Raw genomic sequence first — 25290 nt, 5'->3', positions numbered from 1 at the left:
GGGGGGGGTTGTGTGCAGACAGGCAAGAAGAGAACAGAGTGGGTCACTCCCATAATCAACACATATCCTTTACCAAGTACTTGCTGAGAGTTTAGCGCTGTTCTAAGAACAACATCCAACAAGCTGATCTTTACAAGAGATATGAAAGTGTACATTAAAAGTAAGGCCAAAATGTAAGGGAGAATCTCATCAGATTCCAAGGGGCCAAGACACCAAGCAACGAAGATTTTCAACTGTACATGCAGAGCAGCTACTGCTGGCAAGCTGACTCACAGGCAGGAAAGACTCGGGAGTTAGTTTCATTTCAGTGACAATACTGTTCAAACACAAAAATGTGGGATTTAAAAAAAAATATTTTTTTTTCAATTGGATTTAAAAAAAAAATATATATATATATATATATTTTCAATTACAGTTGACATATGACATTAGTTTCAGGTGTACAACATAGTGATTAGACATTTATATAACTTATGATCACCCCGATAAATCCAGTACCCATCTGACACAGTTATTACAGTATTATTGACTCTATTCCCTATGCTGTGCTTTACATCCCCATGACTGTTTTGTAACTACCAATTTGTACTTCTTAATCTCTTCCCTGTCTTCACCAATCCTCCCAAACCCTCCCATTTGGCAACCATCAAAATGTTCTCTTTATCTGTGAGTCTGCTTGTTTTGTTTGTTCACTTGTTTTTTAGATTCTACATGTAAGAGATCATATGGTATTTGTCTTTCTCCGTCTGACTTATTTCACTTAGCAAAATACACTCCAGGTCCATCCACGTTGTTGCAGATGGCAAGATTTCATTACTTTTCATGGTTTAGTAATGTTCCATTGATGGACACTTGGGTTGCTTCCATATCTTGGCTATTGTAAATAATGCTGCAATGAACATATAGATGCAGGATGCATATGTCTTTTCGAGTTAGTGTTTTGGATGTCTTGGATAAATACTCAGAAATCGAATTGCTGGGTCCTTCTTTGTCTCTCCTAATAGCCTTTGTTTTAAGTCTATTTTGTCTGGTATAAGTTTTGCTACCCCAGTATTTGTGTGTTTTTTTTCATTTTTTTCATGAAGTATCTTTTTCTACCCCTTTACTTTCAATCTGTGTGTCTTTCAACCTGAAATGAGTCTCTTATAGGAGGATATGTGCAAGTCCTGCCCTCTCATTATTCAGCCACCCTGAGTCTTTTGATTGTAGCATTTAATCCATTTACATTTAAAGTAATGGTTAATAGATCTGTAGTTGTTGACATTTTATTATTCATATTTTTAATTTTTCCCCTTATTCTTCTTAAACAAGTCCATTTAACATTTCTTGTACTACTGGTTTGGTGGCGGTGAACTTCTTTAGCTTTTTCTTTTCTGGGAATGGATGGTTTTAACTATGTGAATACTGAAGGCTCTATTAAAAATTGCCTGCCACTACATAACTAGTAACAAAGTATCACATCCATTTAACACAGATGTATTTGATAAGAGCCTACTATGTGCTAGATACTATTTTAGGTACCTTTGATACATCAGTGAATGAAACAGAGACATAAGCCCTCACAGTGATCATAGTCTAGTGAAGGAGACAGACACTGACATTTTTCATTGCAAAAATGCGTCATGACTATTCTGACAACCCAATAGGTTTACTAAAAGGTGTTAAGTGCAATGTAAAAAGGAAAACATAGATCAGGAAGCGGGCTGGGAGCAAAGGCACACTCTGAAATGCAATGATCACGGCAGGCCTCACTGGGAATGTGTCATATGAGCAAAGACATGAAGAGTCAGGGAATCTGCCAAGCAGGAGTCTGGGGGAAGAGCATTCCGGGCAGGGTACGGACAAGACAGCACGAAAGCTGGCGGGAGCGTGGTGTGAGTCAGGAACAGCACATGGCCGGTGGGGCTGATCTGCATAACCTCCGGCAATGCCTGCAGCCACACCCCCCCCCAGAGCAGGAAAGTGGCTTGTTTGAAGCTAATAGGACTTAGGAATCTGGGTGGCAGAAGTGGCCTCAGAAGACAAATGTGGCATTTATGACAAGGCCAACTATTATTAATATATTGTTGAGGAAGAAGACTAGGCACTTGGTTAGTGGTGATGGCAGTTACTTTCGTGTTCCATATTTATTAATAGTTTTGGGGGTTATCTTTTCTCCAGTTTCTAAACACATCATTTGGGAATGAAGTTGAAGATGCAAAATTCTAAAAATATTCAATTTATGTATTATTGTTAACCTGATCATGAGCAGGATACCACTTTAGTCCATATCTTAAATATCAGCTGGTTTCTCATTTCCTTTAGCATATTTTCCTTGATATTTCCTTTAAGAGCATAACAAGGGTTATATAGTAGCTGCTGCAGTGCAAATAACTTTATTTTTGTTTATAGTTTGTGGACAAACACTTGTCTCAACATGAATTTTCATATTGTTTATTGTATTTATGAGCATGGTTACATAATATATTAATAAATTCCTTTTAAGCAGCTTTGCTTAATGCACTGAATGAACTATCAGAAACACTGGCTCGAGTATCACTTAGCTATAGAATGTTGGTTGACGGGCTTCTCAATGAGGTAGCTTTATCAATGTGAATAGTTAGTTAAAAGCATTTGATGTATTTATTAATGAATCTTATGTTATTTCCTCCTTTTTGCTAATTGTCCAGATATGTGTATATGTGTATGTATGTGCGCATGTATATTTTATTCTGGTAGTGTCTAAACTTGGCTGATAATCAAAATAACTTGAGAATTAAAAAAAGTTACTCATGTCCAGGCCCTACTTCAGAGCTACTCAATCTGAATTTGTGAATTAATTATATATTAAGAATATATAATATATTTATATCTATAAGCACTGAAGACTAACTGTGAAGTTCAGCAGGGTTTAGGAAATCACTGGCCTAATCTACTACTTTGTGACCCCAAACAATATTGTATGTGTACATTTCTTGTCTTTATAGTTTAGCAAGTCCAGAATCAATTTCTTCTTCCCTTCATTTATTCACCAATAAGTTGGAGACAGATACCACTCCTGTTAGTTTCTTTAACTTCCTTTTGAGGGTGTTATATTGTAGCATATTAAAAGAAAGCAAACCTTCACATGCATTTTAAAATGCTGTTGTCTTAGTCACTTGTTCACAAACAGCTTGAAATACAATTCTCTTTGAATTCAGAAATGAGAATAAAAAAGTTTATAAGTCCCCTTGTTCAATCTTCCACCAGTTGTTAAAAATCTCATCTACCAATAGAGTCTCCAGGCAAAATGTCAAAACACCCGATGTTTCAATCACTTCCATGACCACCTTATCAAATGGTTATGTTTGAACACCTTTAGTGATGCAGAACTCATATATTAGGCAACCCATTTTGTCCTTTCCATCAGTTCTGTTACATGTTAATGTTAAAACGTTTATCCCTATCTAATGAATGAGCTGTGACCTGTGACATCTTGTCCCTTCTCATAGGTTCTAGTTCCCGCACCCTTTAGAACATAGAAACCTTTTCTCCAAAATGAAAGCAAGCAGGTTTTCTTTCTCCTTTCCTTGCTCAAATGAAATAATATATAATGATTAAAAAAATTCCTAGCAATATTTAAATAGAGAGGAAAAGGAAAAACATTCATAATCTTACCTCCATGAGATTAATCACTATAAATATTTTGGTGTATATTCTTTCAGACTATTTTCCTATGCTTATCTATATAAATATTGATATACATTTTTATAAAAGATTATACCAACTGTGTTTAGTAGCTTCAATTTTCATTTACTATCATGAAGCTTTCCATTTCAATATATGATACACATTGTATTAATGGATAAGTAGTATCTCATTTTATAGAATCTATGCTATAACTGTACCATAATTTAATTACTCCTTCCCCATTAATACATGTGAAGGGTTCCCATCCCCTAATTTTTCACTAACATAGAGAGCAATCTGATGAACTGCACTTAGAAGTGTGATTTCTGTCCCAAAGATATGCACAAAGTGTGTGTGTGTAGCATATCCTTTGAACCAGAAAAATCACATTTCTAGGTTCATCAGATTGTTCTGTGTGAGTGTGAGCACGTGCACACACACGCACACACACAGTCTCAATGTACATGTAGAACTTTACACTAAAAACAATAATGGTTAAGAGTGCTTGTTTTCCCACCCTTGGTATTGATATTTTTTATCTTTCAATAAAGTATTATGGCAGTTTTGAAGAAAGAGGGATGTTTTTGGCTAGGAGTTGAAGGCTACTACCATAGCATATTAGCATGAAATATCAACACTTCTTGTAAGGAAAACATGAGCTAAATAAGACTGCTGTCTTCCTGTAAACTGACTTGTTTTGAAGTGACTATTTCATCTTAAAAGGGCATTTCTGGTGATTTAGCTTGAATAATGAAAGGAAACCACAATCCTTTGCTCTTTCTCTTGGTTTCAGAACGCACTGAAGAACAGACAGAAATTTGTAAATATAATGTAAAAATTAAGTAAAGAGAGTAATGAGACTAAAAAGATATGCAAAGCTATTAGGGATATTCCATTCTAATGTAAATAAACATAATCTGCTTTCGTTGAATTAAGAGCTGACACTGTATCAGAAGAACAGATTCCTAATAGTTTGATGGTAAGGGACCAACTGATTATGACAATGGAATTCAGGCATTTTAAATGTTGTATTAAAAAGCCATTTGGGGAAGAAGATATTTGCAAAAGAAACATCTGATAAAGGATTGTTATCCAAAATATACAAAAAGTCTTAAAATTCAACAATAAGAAAACTTAACTTTAACAATTAAAAACTGGGCCAAAGGCCTTAACAGACACCTCATCAAAGAAGATACACAGATGGAAAATAATCATAGGAAATGATGCTCCACATCGTATGCCATCAGAAAAATGCAAATTAAAAGGCCTACACACCTATTAAATGGCCAATATCCAAAGACCGATAACATCAATGCAGAAGAGGATGTGGAGCAGCAGGAACTCATTCAGTGCTGATGGGGTACAAAGTGGTACAGCCACTTTGGAAGACAGTTTGGTGGTTTCTTATGAAAATACACATACTCTTATTAAACAATCCAGAATTCCCTGGTATTTACCCAAAGGAGCTGAAAACCTGCACATGGATGGTTATAGCAGCTTTATTCATAATTGCCAAAGCTTGGAAGCAATCAAGATACGCTTCAGTAGTTGAATGGATAAACTGTGGTGCATCCAGACAATGAAGTATCTATTATTCAGTATTAAAAAGAAATGAGTTCTCAAGCAATGAAAAGACAAGGAAGAACCTTAAATGCATATTACTAAGTGAAAGAAACCATTATGAAAAGGCTACATACTGTATGATTTCAACTACATGGCATTCTGAAAAAGGCAAAACTATGCAGACAATAAAAAGATCAGTGATTGCCAGGGGGTAGGAGAGATGAATAGGTGGAATTTTTAGGGCAGTGAAAATACTCTTTAAGATACCATAATGAAGGATACACGCTATTTAACATCTCTTCAAATCCACAGAATGTCCAACACTAACAGTAAACTCTACGGTACATTGAACTTTTGGTATTATGATGTGTCAGTGTGGCTTCATCAGTTGAAGCACATGTCCCACTCTGGTGCAGGCTGTTGATAATGGAGGAGGCTATGCATATTTGGGGGCAGGTAGTATATGGGAAATCTCTGTCTCTTCCTCTCAATTTTGATATAAACCTAAAATTATTTTAAAGAAATAAAGTCTTAAAAAAAGCCACTTGAGAACTTGTGCTGTAGCCAAGATGGTGTTAAGTCCACTAAAGCCTTTACCTCCCACTGATTACAAATAAAACCTCAAAACAAAATACAAAAAACTACTACTGGAGAACTCTAAAAAGTAAAGCAAAGCAGGCAGATTGGGGAGGAGAGTCAACACCAGGAAAGAAGATTCAGGAAGTGAGTTTCCTGGCTTTTCCCTTTTCTCTGTGGCCGTAAGCTGAGGTGGGCACTCGCTGGTGTACACAGTCAAATCTCTGGGAGAAATTCTGACTTTCCAACCAGAAGATCAGGGTCAAGGGGTCCCTGTGAGCTGGAGTATGTGTGTGTGCATGCGGGAATCCTTTTTTTTCTTTCACAGCTCACCCAGAGTGGGTTCCTACCAGAGCTGGTGGGGTAGGCAGGGCCAGAGGCTAAAACTTCATTAGAAATCTTCCTATCTAGAGAAACTGGGGAAAGGGCTCCTTAAGGTCTAAAGAGGATGGAAGAAATCCCTAGTTTTTCTCTTTTTTTTTTTCTGCCCACTTTGCCAGAAAGATGAGCCCAATGGTGATAACCATGTGGCCGTGCAGAAGGCTATCAACCAACTTTACCTAATTAACATTTATAGAACACTCCACTCCACAAAAGCAGAACACATATTCTTCTCAAGTGCACCTGGAACATTAACTAAGATAGACCATATTTTTGGCTATAAATAAAACTGTAACGATACAAAATATATTTTCCGACTATAATGGAATTAAGCCAGAGATCAGTAACAGGGAGATATTTGGAAAATCTCCAAATATTTGGAAACTGAACCATACACTTCTAAATAATCCATGGGTCAAAGAAGACATCACATGGAAAATTATAAAACATTTAATTGAATGAAAATGAAAACATAACATATCAAAATTTGTGGGATGCAGTTAAAGTAGTGGCACAGAGGAAAATTATAGCATTCAATGTTTATATTGAGAAGAATGGTCTCCAATCAATAATCTCTGCTTCTATCTTAAGAAACTAGAAAAAGCACAAAATAAAGCCAAATTAAGCAGAAGGAAGAATAAAGAAGAAAAATAAAAAAAATTGAAAACAGAAAAATATAGAAAATCATGAAACTAAAAAAGTTCTCTGAAAAGATCAAAATTGATAAGCCTCGAGCCAGACTGACCAAGAAAAAAGATAACATAAATTAACCAGAATGACATAATAACCCCTACCCAGAAACTATCCAAATATCCATCCACAGAATAAATAGTGAAATCATGGAAAATTCATACAAGGGGACTACTATACCTCAGTGGAGAATTAACAATTGCTACAAAGCAACATGGATGAATCTCCCAAAGAGGGTGTATAAAGGACAGAAGCCAGAAGCTCAATAACAGGCAAAACTAATCTGTTGGTTTTTGAGCATGGACGTGTCAGGGCTGGAACATGAGGGAACCAGCTGAAATGTTGCTTGAAATATCTGTCTTATATCTTCATTTGGGATTTGGTTACATGGTGTATGGACCTCAATAAAAAGGAAAACTGCAATAGAAAAAAAAATCAATAAATAAGTTATCTAAAAGATTTCCTCATTAAAATAAGAATAGTGAAATAACCTTCAAGACAAAAACTGAGTGAGCATGCATGTTGGTTATGGGGTTTAACTCACATAAGTGCGTGATTAAGTCAATCAGTTTATTACTCAGCTGAATACTGCTTATCGATTTTAAAGTTCTGTGCAAGTCCTATCATGTTTAATTTATATTCAAAATTGGCTAAAGACTGAATGAAACATACAAAATATTAATACTAAAGTACATATTATTGGAAATAAAAATGATAATTCTAACATTTTCTTTACTATCAGATCTATAAATTGCATCCATTGGACTACAATTCTTTTCAGGCATATCAAGAAACCATGGTGCTTTAAATATCCATGTTAAAAAGAAAAAAATATGATGACTACATTGAATCTGGATTTTTATTTATGAGAAATAAAGATTATCCACACAAGTAATGTATTATTTTATGAGGAAATGTTTGCAACTAGAAGCCTAAAGCTTTGTCATTTAGGAATCAAATGCAAAAATTGTCTGAATAAACCAGTTGATTCTCTTTCTTTTTTTTAAGCACAGTATCTAAAATATCCAGAATAACGTAGAAGAAAGCAGTCGTTGATATTTAATACTTGAATGTGTACCTAAATTTCAATCTGAATTTTAACGTACAGTCACCAAATAAAAAATATATCATTTAAAAATCTGTAAACAAAGTTATGATTCTTCTTATATCATTTAAAGAGCAGGAAAATTCAAGCTTGGACACATATGTGAAGAACACACAGTTTTCATCTATCAAAGGAGCAAAGGTATTCAGACATAAAACATGCATTTTAACTTTAGTGAGAGTTGTAATCTGAAACCTGTGCATTAAGAAACAGGTCCATCTATTATACTTGAAAAGACTAAACTAAGTTAATTGCTCAGGAATTTGCAAGTTATTTGAACTGCTATCTAAATTCATATCTAGATAATAGGATATATCTTCTCAGCACTCCATTCAGAATTCTTAGCAAAAATGTTTATAAATTAAAATATGTATCTGATACAAAGTTAAAGTTCAATTATAAATACTTGTCTAAAGCTACCTCTGACTAAAGATTTAAAGATTCATCGAAGCTATGAAGAGTCAAGACTTTTTAGGAACTCTTAAAATTAACAGAAGATTATTTGTCCCAGGAGATTTTTCTACTCTTGTAGTAAGATTTTAAAATATTCCTTATTTCCAAATCACTAAACAGTACCAAATAAAACTTAAAAGCAAAACCACTGAATCTCTATCAGCTTTCTAGAAAGCTCAGGTTATCAGACCCATAGAATTAGCATTTCTTTTCTCCAGCAATAAACAGCTTAGGGGAAGATTACATCAATTATACATGACATGTTTTAACTGGTTGGTTCAACTGGCATAAGACTGATTGGTGATGTCTATTAAAAAGGTTTTTTTTCATTTGAACCAGGAGAAGTAACAGGTGACAGATAGAAAAGACAAAAACAAAACAAATGCACAATGAAGAAAGGAGCTGGAAACTATCATTATTGGCAGTGATTATGGTGAATGAGCCAATGGAGAATGATGAGCTGCAGATACTTTGACAAGATCCAAGCCAACACGGAAGTAAAAGAAGTTAGAAACAGTTAGGAAGTCATGGTGGGAGCAAGGGAGAATGGGTGGAAAGCAAAAAGTCTTTAACAGTCTCTAGTGTTAATCAGGTTTAGGATGCGCAGCTGTAACAACAGGTCTACTATATACTGATCACAGGGGATGGCTGAGCAAGAATTGGATGTGAGAAAATCTGTCCCTTTATTTCCATTCCTACTGCAAAAACCCTTTCATTTCTGAAATAACTCATACCTGAGCTATGCAAGTCTAACCATTCAAACTTCCAATTTCTGACCCCTCTGTTCTAGCCTATAGGCCACATTAATTGTCTAAAACATTCCTTTTACACAGTCCTCTCCCCATTGCTCCAACCCACCACCTCTGAGAAATATGTGGTGCTCTCCAATGACCAGATAAAGTCTATCCCTATGTTAACAGTCAAGCCTAACCACAATTTAGTCTCTGGCTAAAATCAAGGTGGAATGCACTACAAGGGGAGGGAGAACTGGATTTGGAATTAGAAGACCTAGAAATAAGTCCCAGTTTTGCTCCCTTGGACATGTCATGGACCTTTCTGAGCATCAGGTTCCTTATCTGTGAAACAGAAATATTAATGATACTTAGGTATTATGTTATGGAAGATGATGGTGATGACTTTACTAATAATAGCTGTCCATCAGTAGAGGGATTAGTAGGTACCAGACACTACAATAAGCAGTTTACATGAATTATCCATTAACGTATTATGGATACTGTAAAATACTACAGAAATGCTAACTATTCTTTTCTAAATTCTCTCAAACCATCTATTAGTGAGCTCTAGACTCTCAGTTGTGGTGATATATCTATAAAAGAGTACAAAAAATTTTACTTAATATCTTTCCTATCTCTGGGTTCCATTCCCCTGGCAAGGATGGCCACATCTAACCATCTAGTCTGAAGATCATTAATCCTTGTGGAAAATATTTAAGAAAAACAGAATCGATACTATTCCTTCTAATCAGAGGCTGACAATTTACCATCTTCTTTAAACAGAAGTGTCTTTCTTTTCCTATTCATATTCTTGCTCCAAACATTGCTAAGTCAAGTCACTAGATATAAGCCATTGCTCTGAAGCCCAAGTATAACAATGTGGAATAATAATAATAATAATAATAATAATAAAACAAAACTCTGAATAGGAGTCCTGAAAAAGACAAACAAAAGAAACAAACAAACAAAAGAATTAGGAGTCCTGAAATAGTCTTCTTTCTGCCGTAAGCCAGCTGTGCTACCTCTGAAGTTAGATCTGGGACCTCAGCAAGGGCCAGCTGTATCTCCAGTGTTGGAATCAATTCTTGACATAAGCATACAAAATAGAATGAGTTAATGAAGTGATGATATTTGAATATGACAGTTTTCACATGTAGCCCATAGCAAAAATGCCACAGGAACATATGCAAACATATCCATGGTCACCAGGCTGAAAAAGCATTTTTGGATATACACTGCCTACAATGTTTTATTTTTTATCTTTTATCATGCCTTGCATTAGATACTGAAACGCTCAAACTGATTGGCAATACATAGGATCTCGAGAGATTTGGGAGGAAAACGGTGAAAATACAGAATGTAATGATCCCAAGGGACCTTTATTCATAAATTCAACAAACATTTACTGATTGTTTTCTATGTGCCAGGGGCTAGATGTCAAAATTGAAGCAGAGTACCACCAAATACATGGATGAAGCTTTTTTTGTTAACATAAATTAGGTGGTATGTATCAACTACTTTTTGAGCAATATACACCACAGGTTGTGAGAAGGGGGAGGAGGCAGTGCAGACTATTATTATAAGCAGTTGCAAAAGGCATACACATATACTCAGATTTTTTACTGAAAATGAACTTTAATATGTTATATTCTTAAAATTAAACGTGACCTTGAAAGTGCAGTTAGTCATGTGTGGGCAGGAACAGAAAATGACACAGGACAGACAAATTGTGACGGCAGATGGTAGGTGCCTGCACCAATTTGCCACCTTTTAAGAGTTAAGATGCATTCATTCATTCACTTATCACTTACTTTCAATAAATATTTTTTAAGATTTTCACAGAAAAATCCAAAGGGTTAATAGTACTCTTTTATCAAGATAATTTCTAAAATATCAACATTTACCTAAAATATTCTATTTTTCCGTATAATTGTTGTTGTATAAAAAACTACCCCAAAACTTAGTGGTATAACTATTTTGCTCTCTTTTATGATGGTGTGGGTCAGGAGTTTGGACAGAGCTCAGTTGGATGATTCTTCTGCTCCAAGTGGTACTTACTGGGCTCACTCAGTGGTGTTCACCCAGGGCTGGGCTGGGTAGAGGGTCAAAGATGGCTTCACCAGGCCTGGTGGGCACTGCTGAAAGGGGAGCTCCCTTCCCCTCTCAATGTCGTCTCAGGGCCGCTTCATGTGTTCTCTAGCAGGGCAGTTGGACTCCTTACATGGCCGCTCAAGGCTCCAAGAGACCACGGTGGAAGTTGCTAATTCCTCTTAGAGACTAGGTCCCAAACTGGCTTAGCATCTCTTCTGCCATATTGTATTGATTAAAGTAGTCACGGGCCAGCCCTGAGTCAAGGGGAGGAGAAATAGATTCTACTTTTCACTGGGAATTATTTCAAAGAATCTGCAGCTGTCTTTAATCCAGCATGCTTAGAAAAAAAGATGGCACCTTTAAAAATTGAACAAAATTTCTAGTTCATGAGGAATTGTTGACCTAAATTAACAAATGCAGTGAGTCATGTGTGGGCAGGAATAGTAAAATGACATAAGACAGATAAATTGTGAGGATAGATGACAGGCACTTGTATTAATCTTCCATCTTTTAAGAGTTAATATAAAACCATTCATTCACTCATCACTTACTTTTAATAAATATTAAAAAATATTTTAGTTTTCCAGGTAATTATTGCTGTATAAAAAACCACCCCAGCTATCGCCACTGGGCACTAATCTATTGTTTTCTCAATTTTCCATATATCAGTTTACTTTTCTAATGCTTTCTAAAATAATAATTCTGCTCAAACCATTCTATAATGAAATACAAATAGAAAATAAAGATTTCATTTCCAAGGAGAATCTAAAAGTACTAAATACAACAAATAAATACAGATGCTCTTTAACTTACTTCCATTAAACCCAGCCAAGTTGAAACTATCTTACGATGAAAATGCATTTAATACACCTAACCTACCAAATATCATATTGGGTTGTTGGAAAAGTCATGACGTATTTTGTCTATGCTTTTCAAAGATCATTTATTTATATAAAGAACAAAGATCAATCAATGATATATTGCCCATTTTGTTCGATAACCTTTTACCATCTTTTAGTGAGCTTCATAATTCCTCATTCATAGAAGGACCTGTCTTTATTTGTGAAAAACTGAACAAGGTGCTGATTTACAGCCTCATCTGAATTGAACGTTGTATCACGCAAGGAGTTTTGAAGAGAGCGAAACAAGTGGAAGTCTGACGGCACAACGTCAGGCAAGTATGGTGGGTGTGGCAACACATCCCATCCAAGCTCCAATAATTTTTGACGGGTGATCAAACTTGTATGTGGTCTCCTGTTGTCATGATGGAACACAACTCCTTTAAATTAAAAAGCTCTGGACATTTCTGGATGATGGTTTCCTTCAAACTGTCCAATTGCCGATAGTACACATTCAAATTGATTATTTGGTTCCTTGGTAGGAGCTTGAAAAACACGACACCTTTAAAAATCCCACCACACTGAGAGCGTAACCTTTCTCTGATGAATGTTTGCTTTTGTTGTCATTTGAGGCAAAATCATCAATCGGGACCAAGACTGTTTGCGACCATATTGTTGTAAACAATCCACTTCTCATCACCAGTTATCAGTCACTTCAAAAAAGAATCGTTTTCCTCACGTTTAATGAGCATATTACAGATGTTTATAAGCGCCGTCAAATGAACTTCTTTGAGTTCATGCGGAACCCAAATATTGAGCTTGCTTACGTATCCCAGCTTCTTCAGGTGGTCATGAACACTTGAATGATGGATGGTCAATGTTCCTGCAATCTCTCGTGTCATGTAATATGAGTTTGACTTGATCAATGCCTTTGTTGTCATCAACCTCAGTGGGCCTCCCTGACCGAGGAGCGTCATTGAGATTCAAATCACCAGCAGGGAATTTCGTGAACCATCGCTGGCACTGATGTTCTTGTATTGTCACTGTAAACTTCATGCAACTTTTCACAAGATTGACGTGCATTCTTCCCTTTATGGAAGTAAAACAGTAAAATATGGCAAAAATGCACAGTTTGGTCTTCCATCTTCAACTCATTGTAAAATCTCCAAAACTTAACCAAATTGCTCCAGTATTTTTAGAATGAAGCTAGAACTGTCAGCTGTCAAATGACATAGCAATAACATAGATGCAAATGACTCTAGTACTTCCAAAAACGAACTAGTGCCATCTGTCACAAACATGTGTCATGACTTTTCCGACGACCCAACAGCTCAACCTAGCCTACCTTAAATGTGCTCAGAACTTTTACATTAGCTGACACTTGGGCAAAATAATCTAACACAATGAATACACTAAAGAGTATGGGCTGTTTACCTTTGTGATCACATAGTTGACCTGGGAGCTGCAGCTCGCTGCCCATGCCCAGCATCATAAGAGAGTATAATACCATATAATGTTAGCCAGGAAAAGATCAAAATTCAAAGTTCTAAGTATGGTTTGTATTGAATGTGTATACCACTCACACCATCATACAGTGGAAAAATCTTAAGTTGAACCTCTTAACTTGGGGGTTGTCCATATATAATTTTTGGGATTAGTCTTATACACAAACTTCTGATTTTCTATGGGTTGGGATGCATGAAAAATTTCTTAGAAAAGGGTCTGGTAAAAACAATGTTTTTGGTGGAAAATATTTTGAAACTTAAGAAATCAATTTGTTTTAAAAATCTCTCTCTCTCTTTCTCTCTCTCTCTCTCTCTCTCTCTCTCTCTCTCTCTATATATATATATATATATACACACTCAACATTTATAGTACATTTTGGCATATCAGGAGGACAAAGATAGTGTTTCGTACTTATTTTGCATAATGCCCAGAGCAATGTTATGTAAATGAAGTGACTTAAACCATAGTTGACAGTGAAGACTTTTATACAAAGACAGATAAAACCTCTGGAATCAATTTATTGGAAAGCTCTGTCAACACATTTACATATATATACACACACAAATACACACACACACACACACACACACACACACACACACACACACACGCACATCCATAAAGATCGAAAAACTTATCTTTATTCCATGCAGTTTTTAGTATTTATAAAAAGGTCTACTATCATCATCTTCTTTGAAAAGAAAAATGTTATTTAACAGATATTTAATATTATATGCCCGATTGCTTCTTGCATTTTATATATTTAAAATAAATGTATTAAAAATCATCACAATTATTTGAGTCACAAAAACATACTGTCACCATTTACAGTCAACACAATTAGTCTCCAGGGGAACGCAAAGACCCAAAGCATGCAGGGCCTATGCTCTAAGTTCTGTACAACACTGTTCTAGCACTTTAGACACAGGAGAAAGCAATGGAAAAAATGGAATTGTGATACTAGATAAGCTATATAATTTCTCTAGATATGGAAAGGCAGCTGAGTCTAATTCCTAAGAAATCATGAGGCAGTATACTGTTTTATAAAGTCTGATAAATGTCTGGGTTTCATTCCTATTTCTGTAATTTTTGATGAAACATTATTGATATTTTAGTGTTACTACATAATGAAACACTTTACTTCGTTACCTCGTTAGTTATTATATTAAACCATCTTACAGATGAGGAAATTGAGGTTAACTTGCCCCTAAATACTAACTAGTAAGTGGTGGAGCTCAGTTTTAATGAGTTAACACTTACTGTCTTCATAGATGAGAAGATGACATCAGTATGCACAATAAAACAATATACTAAATTACAGCAATTATATAGTGTATTTGTTATATTCACTGAAAACTTAGGGATAGATGTATTTAGAACAAAATTCTTTATCTAAAAGCAGAGAAAAACACTAAGATTTCATTTACGGAAAGCTGTAAAGATACCTAGTAAAGAAGAAAATACTAATATGTACTGAATTATTAATATGATGTAGGGTTTCCACATCTGAATTATTAATTTTTAAGGGGCTACTATTAGGAAAGCATGAAAAATAACACTCCTAAATGTTTTAAGTAAAGGTTTACAATGTTTCTCTTGGGTAATTTTACTAACTGATTTTATGATATCTATAATTATGGTCATCTTCATCTATTTTTACTGTCTTAAAGGGAGAGCTGAATCAATATTGCCCTGGACAGATACAGCAAACCTCTAAAAAGATCGGTTTCCAAAACCTCCTCAGCAACCTGTTGTAGTAGTGGAGAATCCTTGCAATCACATTCTAGTCTGAATCCCACTACCAAAAGCCCTTTCTCTGTTCTAAGTCTTCACAAGGCGGGAGCTATGCAGCCTTATCAGAATGAATAAAATTACAGAAGTTATGTCCTCATATTTCTTTTTCTGTTTTTTAAACCCGGGCGGCTCCACTCCAGAGGCTGTTTATGCTGCTCGTCTTAGTACCAAGTGGTCAAATTCCATTTTGTAAAACGTGCTGAGGAGTGACGTTACCTTGTGATCGAGTTCAGAAGCATGGGTAAAACTAAATGTTTCGATCTTCAGGTTTGAGAAGTATTGAGACCATCTTCCCAAATTTATGCCCAGGCTCAGGTAACTGAACTTTTAAAATAGCTAAGTAGAAACCAATTTCCTATCCTGCCTCTTCTATGGGAGGTCCCTGCCTTAACAGACTGAACAAAATTATGGAAGTATATATTCATATTTCTAATATGCACAACAAACAGTAATAAATGCTTCCTCAAAAGATACACAAAGTGTCTTATTACCAGTGACTAAATGTTATCTTTCTCTGCGACAGAGGTAGCATTTACTAACTCATGTTAGGACGTATTTCATTTTCACAGCATTTATATAGCACTGTTGGAACTTGGAAAGTAGGAAGAGAAGATAAAAGTTGTTTCAAAATAGTGAAGATATAGTTCCATTTATTTTCCTTCAAGTTAAATGTTTTCCAATAGCAGTTTGCAAATTGTGTGTGATGATAAATTTACTAGATCAAGAGGAACATTTTAAAACAATAAAACAAAATAGAAAACAATAAAAGAGAAGTATAATAAGCAAAATAGCAAGTGTAACTACTGTTTCATAAAACTTTGGTTTCAGTTACACGTGCTTATGCCTGTGTGTGCACTGTGTAGAATTTGAAAAAAAAAAAAATGAACTCACAGATAAAGACAACAGACTGGTGGTTACAGAGAAGGAATGGCAGAAGGCAGCCAAAAGTACAAACTTCCAGTTGTAAGATAAATAAGCAGGATGTAATGTACACCATGGTGAGTATAGTTAATATTTTATTGTATTAAATATTTGCAAGTTGCTAAGACAATAGATCATAAAAGTTTTCATCACAAGAAAAATAATTTTGTAACTGTGTGTGATGATGGATGTTAACTAAACTTATTTTGGTAATTATTTTGCAATATATACATATATAAAATCATTATGTTTTATGAGAAATAACACTCCTAAATGTTTTAAGGTTTACAATGTTACTTGGGTAATTTTACTAAGTGAAAAAACCTAAAACTAATACAATGTTACATGTCAAGTACATCTCAATACAAATAACTAAATTTTAAAACCTACAAAAATGATATATCACGGTAATTTCTACCTAAAATATCAATTTTGGTATGTTTTCAAATATTAAGCAGCAAAAAGAGAAACGTTACTAAAAAACATTAGAAAACATAAAAAACAAAATAAAAAACCACCAGCTATCTTATTCTGCTAGCAATCACATTTCAGCATTTTGAGTAAAATGAATATATATTGGGTTGTCGGAAAAGTCATGACGTATTTTGTCTATGTTTTTCAAAGGTCATTTATTTATATAAAGAACAAAGATCAATCAATGATATAGTGCCCATTTTGTTCGATAACCTTTTGCCATCCTTCAGTGAGTTTCAAAATTCCTCATTCATAGAAGGACCTGTCTTTATTTCCAAAAAACTGAACAAGGTGCTGATTTACAGCCTCATCTGAATTGAATGTTATACCACACAAGGAGTTTTGAAGACAGCGAAACAAGTGGAAGTCTGACGGCACAACATCAGGTGAGTATGGTGGGTATGGCAACACATCCCATCCAAGCTCCAGTAATTTTGACAGGTGATCAAACTTGTGTGTGGTCTAGTGTTGTTGCGATGGAACGCAACTCCTTTAAATTAAAAAGCTCTGGACGTTTCTGGATGATGGTTTCCTTCAAACTGTTCAATTGCCGACAGTACACATTTGAATTGATTGTTTGGTTCCTTGGTAGGAACTTGAAAAACATGACACCTTTAAAATCCCACCACCCTGAGAACATAACCTTCCTCTGATGAATGTCTGCTTTCGATGTCGTTTGAGGTGAATCATCACGTCGGGACTAAGACGTTTTCCTCACATTTAATGAGCATATTGCAGATGTTTATAAGCGCCGTCAAATGAACTTCTTTGAGTTCATGCGGAACCCAAATATCAAGCTTGCTTACGTATCCCAGCTTCTTCAGGTGGTCATGAACGCTTGAATGATGGATGTTCAATGTTTTTGCAATCTCTCGTGTCGTGTAATGTGGGTTTGACTCAATCAATGCCTTTATTTTGTCATCATCAACCTCAGTGGGCCTCCCTGACTGAGGAGCGTCATTTAGATCAAAATCACCAGCACAGAATTTCGTGAACCATCGTTGGCACTGATGTTCTTGTAGAGCATTGTCACCGGAAACTTTATGCAACTTTTCACAAGTTTGATGCGCATTCTTTCCTTTATGAAGTAAAACAGTAAAATATGGCAAAAATGCAGAGTATGGTCTTCCATCTTCAATTTGTTGTAAAATCTCCAAAACTCAACCAAATCGCTCAATTTTTTTTTTTAGAATGAAGCTAGAACTGTCAGCTGTCAAATGACATAGGAATAACATAGATGCGAATCACTCTAGTACTTCCAAAAATGAACTAGTGCTGTCTGTCGCAAACATGTGTCATGACTTTTCCCGACAACCTAATAACTTTCACGTGTACTTAATTTACACGTTGTAATCTATTTTAACCCTGTAGTCTATTTTTAATAGATTATTCAAAGAGAGTTTTCAGACATGTGTGAGAAGTATATTTCCAACATTAAGTACATGCATCAAACTTCCAAAGACTTTCAACTGCTGCTTTGTTGCTAGGCTTACCAAACCCCGACTTTGATATAATATGCTGTTGATATTTGGTTCAGATACCCAGTAACCTTATTTTGACTCACAGGCTTAAAAAAAAATCTTACTTCATAGCAGTGACACTTAAATTGAAACATAAAAAATCAGGGTAATAGAGATGTTTGTTTTTTTATTAGAGCTTTTCCACAAGAATAAAATGCAAAATAGTTGGACTATTAGGTCTGATATTTTCAGAGGTTTTAATCTTTTAGAAGTATAAAGTTGAATCTATTTAAAGAGTGTGTTTAGTATATACCATGTTAAAAATCTTAGCAACTAGAAATCAGTTATTTTAAATATTTTGATAAACTTTACCAGTATATTTATATTTTAATATACACCTTACTAAAATGCAGATGTCAAAAATCATAGCATTACCATTATTGATATTATCCTACTAAAAACACTCAGTTTGGTCTGGTAAAGCATAAAGGTATGTTTAAGAAACTTTTCCGTCAGGTTGAGAATAATTTTTAATATAATATGAACCACCACTGTCAAAGTAACAAATAAAAAGGCAACCATATATGGCATATTTCCGCACAATCATGAAGATGTCATGATACATTTTCTACAGAAATACTATCTCTGCATTTTGCTTTTGTAACTATTCTGTGTTCATCAGTTTGATTTGATTGAAAGTCTACTCATACACACTCAAATATTTTTCCAAAAAAAACTGAAAGGACTTACAACTCTTTTTATATCATAGGCCAGAAAAATATTAATACATAAGAAAACAGTAGGTATGAACAGATGGAGAGAAACAGATAAGAGGGCAAAGTTGAAACAGAAGCAAAAGAAACCCTAGAGTGGAATCACACATCCTTCCCCAGGGGCTTAGATTCTGAAGACAATGGCTAAGAGAAAAACTGTGTAAAATAAAAATTATCCTTGGAAAAAAATTCCTTCAATTAAGTATGGTATACATGACTTTTTGTAAAGACCACTGATTAGAAATGTGTATAAATGTATAATCTATGCATTTTAATGTACCATATATAATTTCATAAAAGATAGCATACAGAAATTAAATTACTCAAGTGTATTGCTACTGGAAAATTTTAACACAAAAGAAGACTCCAACGTTGTTGGCACTTCTGTTGATTGTATAATCTAGAGACATTTTATCAGTTCTTCTACCTCCTCCTTAATGCTTTTATCTGTTGATTAATTATCCAACTTTTTCCTAAAGGAGAGCTAGAAAGTCATCATCATCCACTTGCATGGTGGCCTAAAGATTTCTCATTCAGTGGTCAGTCATATCGTCTTTCAAATCACCCATTTGTTCTTGTCAGAGAATTTATCAATATGCAGGGACAGTTGATATCTTGTCTGTGTGCAGTGGAATGATTGGCTGGCTACTGAAATTACTTTTGCCCCCTCTCCCTTAAAAAAAAAATCATGATGATTCCTCTGATTATAGATTTTATTGATACAATTATTACCAAATCTTAACTAGACAAGACTGGCAGATCAGAGGTTGCTGATTCCTTAAGGTTCATATCAAACTTTACCACTGAGCTTACTAGATAGATGTACTCACAGAATGTTAGAGCTGAAGGGAGATGTTCTACTCCATCTGCAAAGTGAAATTAAAAAAATTCCAATCCTGGGATGGCAAAGAGGAAACTATATTGTAATTTCTAGTCTTACAATGCATCAAAAACAAGTTTCCCTTTGAGAAAAAAACTTTGGGCTATAAAAAGTGACTCATGACTATCAAGTTCTATATCTTGGGGGCCCAGGTTTTGATTACAATTTTGGTTACTGGAGGTATCAAACTGGGGAAAGAGGTGTTTGTGGAGAGAGGAATCGTGGCAGACTCTAGAAGTTTCACTTGCTTGGGACAAACATCACTTGATGTGTTTCTTGCCTTTGGCTCACAGCACCCACCTGCTATGGGTCAAGATTTATGCATAGCAATTGGCAATCTGCCTCTATTTTAGAGTAGGTTTTTATATGGCTATTTATTATGAGTATAAAAAGTGCACATAATCATTTAGGTCATTTGAAAGTGATCACTTAAATGATATAGACATATTATTAATAGTAATAATAGTAATAATAATAAATAGTAACTTATTTACTTTGAGTAGTGCAAATCGACCACCCTTTTCCCATTCTTTTCCCTAATCTTAAAATGTCCTATGCCTACTGCAAACTATGAAGTCTCTATATATCTCATAACTCTCAAGTTCTATCCTTGGCAATATTCATTTCTAATTTCTATTCCTGGTCATATCCATTCATTTCCATCTCTCTATACTCTAACCAAAAGATTTCATCAACTCTCCAAATCTGAACTATGCAGATCATCCTGAGTCTTTATATTCATAAATAAACTGACGTTTCAGGCTTGATTGAAACATTCTAATTACTTATTAGGTGTAGCTATCTGGATGGTTACCATCTCCAAAACTAAAATAATCTCCCCCAGCTATTCCTCTGTAATTCTATTTACTCATGTTCAAAATGTCAAGGTTACTTTTGACCTTTCCCTCTCCCACTAAGTTTGATTAATTTGTTCTTTATAACATTATTTGCATCCATTCTTTCCTTTCTGTTCCTACAGACACCATGCTAATTCAGAATCTTTATACAGAACTAGGCTATCATAATATTTCACTATGCCTCCTGACTCTGGTCTACTGCCACTAAACCATCTTCATATTACATTACTATTTCTATAACAATTTTGATCATGGTCCTGGACTAAAATCAAGTCCAAAGTCTTTAAACTTCTATAATTTAACTTTACATTTTTTATCCTTAACCTCCACTCACACTTCTATATAAATTCCTGGTTTAGCCAATTTTATCTATTTAACAGCTAACAAACATATTCTATGCATTTCCATGCGAGTTCCTCCATCTGGAAGACACTGTGCTCCTGACTTTCTAAGGTTCATAGTAAACTTTACCTCTTCCCATTGCCCCAACTAGACAGAACAACTCTCAAAAAATGTTAGAGCTGAAGGAAGATCATCACTCCCCCTGAAAAATGAGCTTTAAAGAATCATCTCTTCCATCTAGAAAATTAAAATGTTTGGGGAAACTGAAGCCAAAGAACAATAAAAATACTTTTCTTTCTGGCCACTGTTTCTTTTTTTTACAAATTTTTCTTGATTGTTTCCTATGTACCAGGAGCTATGCTAGCCACACGGGATTAGAGTTTAATGAGAAAGACCAACTGCATGTAAATTATCACACAAATAATTAAGTTTTCACAAGTGCTATAAGAAGAGGGGAAGCAGCGTGTCACCAAAGTCTGAAGTACAGGTGGATGAGAGAAAGGGTGTGGCATGAAGTTAATCTAGTGTGGGAAGATGGGGAGGAGGCTTCTCTGAGGGGTAAATCTTTTAAGCAAGGGCAACAAAGTGAACAGGAATTAACTCTAAAAAAGGGTTGATGGTTTCCACAGGTAGAAGAAAAGCTCAGAGATAGGCACTTTCAGGAGACTAAGAGGTTCGGGTGCTGGAATCTAAGCTACTGAGGAGGATTGCAAGAGGTGAGGCTACAAAGGCAGGGAGATTAGACAAGAGCACCCTTCTCCTGGGAAGGTCATGTTTAAGATTCCTAGTCTTTTATTCTAAGAACAGGACTTGGACAGCATGTCCAAGGTACTTCAAGGCTTACCCTGAGAGGAATGAGGAGCAATTATGAAATCAGAAAGAATTCTAGTTTTATTTCACTTGAAACATTTTCAGTATCCCTATTACTCTTCACCTGTGTGATCTCGTTCAAAGTAAAGTTAAAAAAAATAAAGTATATGAATTTATAAATACAGTCATTTTCAGTTACAACTTACAACCATCTTTCTGTCCACATGGCTTTGGTAAGAGGTTGTGTATGTCTGTGCACCTGTAAATACTTAAGGGGGTCTGTTTTATATTTTTTAGGAGCAAAACATTCTATACAATAGCAATCCAATGAAAAGCTCCATTTCACTGTTTGGCCATGCATTGGTGCTAGACTTGAAGTTATATGTTCATTTTCCTGCCCTTTCCCATAAGATCCTTAATAAGGGAAAATGTTTTAAGAACACCAACAAATTTTTTCCAAGAGAGAGGCATTTCCAAGAGTAAGAGGTTTGGGTGCTGGAATTTAAGATATTGCGAAGGAGGATTGTTTTAATCCTAATTGCTTTTTAGTCTCATCTTGTCTACACTAGATAATGAATTTCAAAATTCAATCACAAATTTATTTCTTCTAACAGTACATTTATATTAAGGATAATTTTAAAGAGGGTAGGGTGACAAAGGTATTATTAATAAAAGAAGAGCTGGAATTTTGGAGCAATTTCTTTGTTCAAGGTATTGTGTTGGGCACCTTAAAATACATTATTTCATTTAATCCTAAAAAAGACTCTAAGAGGTGATGTTATATTCTATTTCACAGATAAGGAAGCTGAGGCTTACAGACGTAAGCATTTCCCCAAAATATATGCACTGTAGACATGTGCTGTCCAATATGGTGGCCTGCAGCCACATGTGGCTACTGAGCACTTAAAATATGGCTAGTCTGAATTGGGGGTGTGCTGTAAGTGTAAGTTACACACCGGATTTTGAAAATTTAGTATGAAAAAGTAAAATACATCAATAATTTTTGAATGTTGATTATATCTTTTTAGATACAGTAAATTAAATAAAATGCATTATTAAACAAGGCTGGAGAAGTAAAAAGCTACCAGATTCACAGATCTTTGGAAAGCTGAAGAGGCAGGAAAATATCCACTTTATTCTAGTTTGAAACATAATGGAAAAAATAATATACAAAATTTTAGTTTCGCTATTATAGTGCATATTCAATGAGTTAAGGGGGAAGCATAGAGAAAGGGCCTCCCTTTGATCTCATATGTTCCATTAAAAAGCCACCTGAGGTAAAGAATTTTTGAGCACCTCCTGAGTAAATGTGACTTGGTCCTTGTTCTTTCTCAATGAGTAGTCCCAAACCTACTTGTAACATGATTGTGTCTACAGTACACTTACAACTATATTTCTGTAAATGTCTTCCAATTTAGGGTCATAGGTAGGATTATGTGGGAAAAAGAAAATGACACTAAATGAAAATTATTAGCAATTATTAACTAATTATAAGAACTAGACAAAACTAATTAATGTGTAATTTAATGTGTAATTAGTCATTACAGAAATTTGCTAAAACTTTGATGTCAGATAATATATTACACTTCTAATGCTTGAAATAAGGAAAAATATTCAGTTAATTTAAGAGAAAACAAATATTTTTAAGCCATTTAAGATACCAGCCATACTTCCAAAATGCATACTTTAGAAAACAGTTTATATTAGAAAAGAGCTTATCATGCATTAACTTTACATTAGATAATATACTTAAGTTATAGCTTTGAAGAAACTTCTGTTTTGTTTGCAGGAATGCCTATTTTTTCTTTTTCTTTTTTTTTTTGAGGGGTTTAAGGTGGCTAGATTAAAAAAAAAGTTAAACTGCATTCTTTACTGTGAATGGCATATTTGTACTCCCATATGCTAATATTCTCTCAGCTCCACTAAGCTGTTATGATGTCTTCAAATAATTCGATAATCTGTCTGTAAAGCTTCATCTTAATTCAAGAGTTAATTTTCTAAAACGCCTTGGCACCATTCAATCTTTCATGAGATGAGCAAGGTCTCTTTCCTCTCGATTTGACATTTTTACAGTACGTATATGTATGAGCAATTTTTGCTGTCAAATATTGTAAAGGTAGATTTTTTTTTTTTAGTTCAGTCTGAAAATGTATCCACTATACTTGCACAGCTCTTCCTACCACAAACCTACCCACACCTCACCCTCCCTCCAAGTTTTAAACTTTGTTTCCTTTGGGGTTCTGCACAAGCGCTACTAATAATATCCAAGAGACAAAAGAGCTGTGCTTGGTTCACGGGATGCCAAATTTGAGTTGTGAAACAAAGCACTCAAATTTGAGATTCAAGATGATGATGATGGTGATGCTGGCTAAAAGAAAAATTATTATAGAGCATAAGACCCCAAAGCCATATCCCTAGACAGCTCCCCCTGCCCACGACCACCCCAGAGTCCGGGGGAGGGAGACCTGGCCCCGGGACGCTGGCTGCTGGCTGAACCGCGAAGCCCCCTGCCCGCGCCCCCGGTCCTCTCACCGCTTCACTCGGATGATCTGGTCCCGCATGGGCTTGATGTCCTGGAAGCTCTGCTGGTTGACGAGACTGTAGACGAGGATGAAGCCCTGGCCGTTCTTGATGTACAGGTCCCGCATGGACGCGAACTGCTCGGTACCCGCAGTGTCCAGGATCTCCAGCACCGACGGCGACGAGTCCACCTCGATTTCCTTGCGGTAGAAGTCCTCGATGGTGGGGTCGTATTTCTCAATGAAGGTGCCGGTCACGAACTGCACGGTCAGGGCGGATTTGCCGACCCCGCCCGAGCCCAGCACCACCACTTTGTACTCGCGCATCGTCCCTCCGCGGCCGCCGCCGCCACCGCCGCCCGCGACATAGACCTACGCCCGACGCGCTGAGCCCCCGGACCCTGCCCCGGCGGCCGGCACCGCCGCCTTCCGCGGCCGCCCCCACCTCACAGCCGCCGCGGCCCCCTGGGCGCCGGCGGAGGGAGCAGCGGCCCAGGACATGGGCCGGTCCCGGAGGCAATGCGGCCCCGCGGGTGCCGGCAGGAACTGAGGCGAACAGCGAGTGGAAGCCGCCGGAGCCGCCCGAGCCGGCCGAGCCGCGGGCCCGCAGTGCTGCCCGTCAGCCCCGCCCCTCACGCCTCCACGCCCAGCTCGCCTCCAGCGGCCACCGCCGCCGCTGCTTTCCCCGGCGCCGTAGCGCGCGCCCCAGCCAGCGCTTGAGCCGCAGCGCTGTCAGGGGCGGGGCCCGGCGGCCCGGGGCGGGGCCCCGGGGCGCAGCCCCGCCCCTACTCCCCAGTCGCCTAGGCGACCAGCCGCGCGCGCTCCCGGGAGGCTCTGCGCGGCGCGGAAGCCTCGGCCGGGGCTTGGATAAACA

At 36.4% G+C, this 25290-nt stretch overlaps 1 protein-coding gene across 1 annotated transcript in view; it reads right to left on the bottom strand.

Annotated features, from left to right (window-relative positions):
* RAP2A (RAP2A, member of RAS oncogene family) overlaps positions 1 to 24972 on the bottom strand; it is a 29289-nt gene extending 4317 nt beyond the window's left edge. The window contains exon 1 of the mRNA XM_019625909.1: positions 24430 to 24972. Coding sequence (XP_019481454.1) covers positions 24430 to 24743 — 314 coding nt within the window. The 5' untranslated portion in view covers positions 24744 to 24972. The remainder of the gene's footprint in view (positions 1 to 24429) is intronic.
* Between the last annotated feature and the right edge of the window lie 318 nt (positions 24973 to 25290).

Source organism: Hipposideros armiger, unplaced genomic scaffold (genome assembly GCF_001890085.2).
Source record: "Hipposideros armiger isolate ML-2016 unplaced genomic scaffold, ASM189008v1 scaffold_643, whole genome shotgun sequence".
NCBI classification, from domain to species: domain Eukaryota; kingdom Metazoa; phylum Chordata; class Mammalia; order Chiroptera; family Hipposideridae; genus Hipposideros; species Hipposideros armiger.
This window is presented reverse-complemented; position numbering and strand designations above follow the sequence as displayed.